Source organism: Eriocheir sinensis, chromosome 40 (assembly GCF_024679095.1).
Source record: "Eriocheir sinensis breed Jianghai 21 chromosome 40, ASM2467909v1, whole genome shotgun sequence".
Classification (NCBI taxonomy): domain Eukaryota; kingdom Metazoa; phylum Arthropoda; class Malacostraca; order Decapoda; family Varunidae; genus Eriocheir; species Eriocheir sinensis.
In genome coordinates, this window is record NC_066548.1 from 16,366,545 (window position 1) to 16,368,949 (window position 2,405).

At 57.2% G+C, this 2,405-nt stretch overlaps 1 protein-coding gene across 1 annotated transcript; it reads left to right on the forward strand.

Annotated features, from left to right (window-relative positions):
• Positions 1-966: 966 nt before the first annotated feature.
• Positions 967-1,864, forward strand: LOC127009446 (histone H2A-like). The gene has a single exon (XM_050882544.1). It carries the CDS (start codon positions 1,113-1,115, stop codon positions 1,797-1,799), a length of 687 nt encoding a protein of 228 aa, XP_050738501.1. The 5' UTR covers positions 967-1,112; the 3' UTR covers positions 1,800-1,864.
• Positions 1,865-2,405: the final 541 nt, after the last annotated feature.

Genomic DNA, 2,405 nt, shown 5'->3' on the forward strand with positions numbered 1-2,405 from the left:
CGATCTCCGCTTCCAGTCCTCTGCCGTCATGGCTCTGCAGGAAGCCTCCGAGGCCTACCTCGTCGGTCTCTTCGAGGACACCAACCTCTGCGCCATCCACGCCAAGCGTGTCACCATCATGCCAAAGGACATCCAGCTGGCCCGTCGCATTCGCGGCGAGCGTGCCTAAGCGGGCGTTCTGCTCACACTATATCTAGGCCCTTTTCAGGGCCAAAGTCACTTTCCGGGAGAGAGTTTAGACAGACACTGGGGCGGGCAGGGGGGGAGGATCACTGGCTTGTTGCCTTTCCCACATATCCTTCTGCTTCATAATCTCATATCAATTGATTGGGGGGGCTTTGATTTCTCTCTTAACTTATTTCAACTGGCGGGTGCACGAGTAGGGAATATGTGGGGACTACATGCAGGCAGGAAGACAGGAATTACCAGAACAAGTAAATAAATATAAGCGGAGGGGCGGAATCACTAACTACTGATGACGGCTGCTATGTAGGCATATATCGCTCATCGTGATCCCCTGCAGCTAACAACAAACGACCGAGAGAAGCATTGGCGATTTCAAGCTTTGGTCGCGGTTTGGCGAGCACTGGCGGGACTCGGTCCGCTTATTGATGCCATGCATCCCTTGGTGGGTCAGCTCAGTGAGTGAGTGAGTGAGTGAGTGAGTGAGTGAGAGAGAGAGAGAGAGAGAGAGAGAGAGAGCGCGGGAGGGACTAACCGTCTTCGTTCTCTTTCGGGAAATAGTTTGTGGCTCCGATGGAGCCGGTTCTTTGCCAGTGCAAGCAAGTTGGTGGGTTGCTTATTTGGAGGAGGTGTACTTGGTGACGGCCTTGGTGCCTTCGGACACGGCGTGCTTGGCCAGCTCACCGGGCAGGAGGAGACGGACGGCCGTCTGGATCTCCCGACTGGTGATGGTGGAGCGCTTGTTGTAATGGGCCAGGCGAGAGGCCTCGGCGGCGATGCGCTCGAAGATGTCGTTCACGAAAGAGTTCATGATGGACATGGCCTTGGAGGAGACGCCGGTGTCGGGGTGGACCTGCTTGAGCACCTTGTAGATGTAGATCGAGTAGCTCTCCTTCCTCCTGCGCTTCTTCTTCTTGTCACCCTTGGCGATGGCCTTCTGGGCCTTGCCAGCCTTCTTGGCGGCCTTTCCTGATGCTTTGGGGGGCATGTCTGCTTCTTCGTTCCCAGACGGCGAGCGAATGTTGCCGGGCCGCCCCCGGATTCCCCCTTTATGGCGGCGCCGCTCCCTCGGGATCGCGGGGACGCGTGGCGGCACGCGCTCCCATTGGCAGGCTCGCCCGGCCGTCCCCGCCCTCCGATCCTGCGCTGCACTATATAGGGCGAAAAAGCCGCGAGCGGCAGGTATTCGCTCTCCGAGCCCACAGCAGAAGCGCAAGTCCACGCCCACACCACTCACTGTCGACATGTCTGTACGCGGCAAGGGAGGAAAGGTGAAGGGGAAGTCAAAGTCCCGCTCCAGCCGTGCCGGCCTGCAGTTCCCCGTGGGCAGGATCCACCGTCTCCTGAGGAAGGGCAACTACGCCGAGCGCGTGGGCGCCTGCGCCCCCGTGTACCTGGCGGCCGTCATGGAGTACCTGGCCGCCGAGGTGCTCGAGCTGGCCGGCAACGCGGCCCGCGACAACAAGAAGACCCGCATCATCCCCCGCCACCTGCAGCTGGCCATCCGCAACGACGAGGAGCTGAACAAGCTCCTCTCCGGCGTCACCATTGCCCAGGGAGGTGTGCTGCCTAACATCCAGGCGGTGCTCCTGCCCAAGAAGACCGAGAAGAAGTAATCGCCCTCGGCCTTTCAGGGACGACAATTCAGTACCGTTTAATCCGGCTCCCCTTGGGAGCCACACCCTTTCCAACAGAGACTTCTGGACACACACCCTCAACTACATAGTGACATTCCTAGGTCAATTCCTGCTGATATTATTAGGAAGAAGACCCTCAGTCATGACAACAATTAACAACCCCCACGTCTGGCAGGCTTCCCACACTTAGTTTGTTTGTTTGTTTGTTTTCTTCACGGCAGGTAAGGGACTCCTCTGCTGACAACGACGATAACAACAACCCACAAGACATAACATAACAAATAAAAAAAAACGCAAAACAGAGCCGGGAGGTAGGTCGTTGAGACGATGATGGCCGTCGTGCAGATCGGATGCGGCGCTGCCCCCGCCGAGATGAAGTAGGTAGGTAGGTAGGTAGGTAGTAGCTGGGTGGGCTCCGACCCGCTGTGGCCTGTGGAGTAGGTCCGGAATGAGTAAAATGAATCAGTCAGTCAGTCAGTCACTCACTGACGTCATGTATGATCCCCTGCCTCACCCGAGAAAGCATGCATCGGTTTGTACCTTCACCTTCACCTTCACACGGTATAGTTTAACCCAACCTAAACA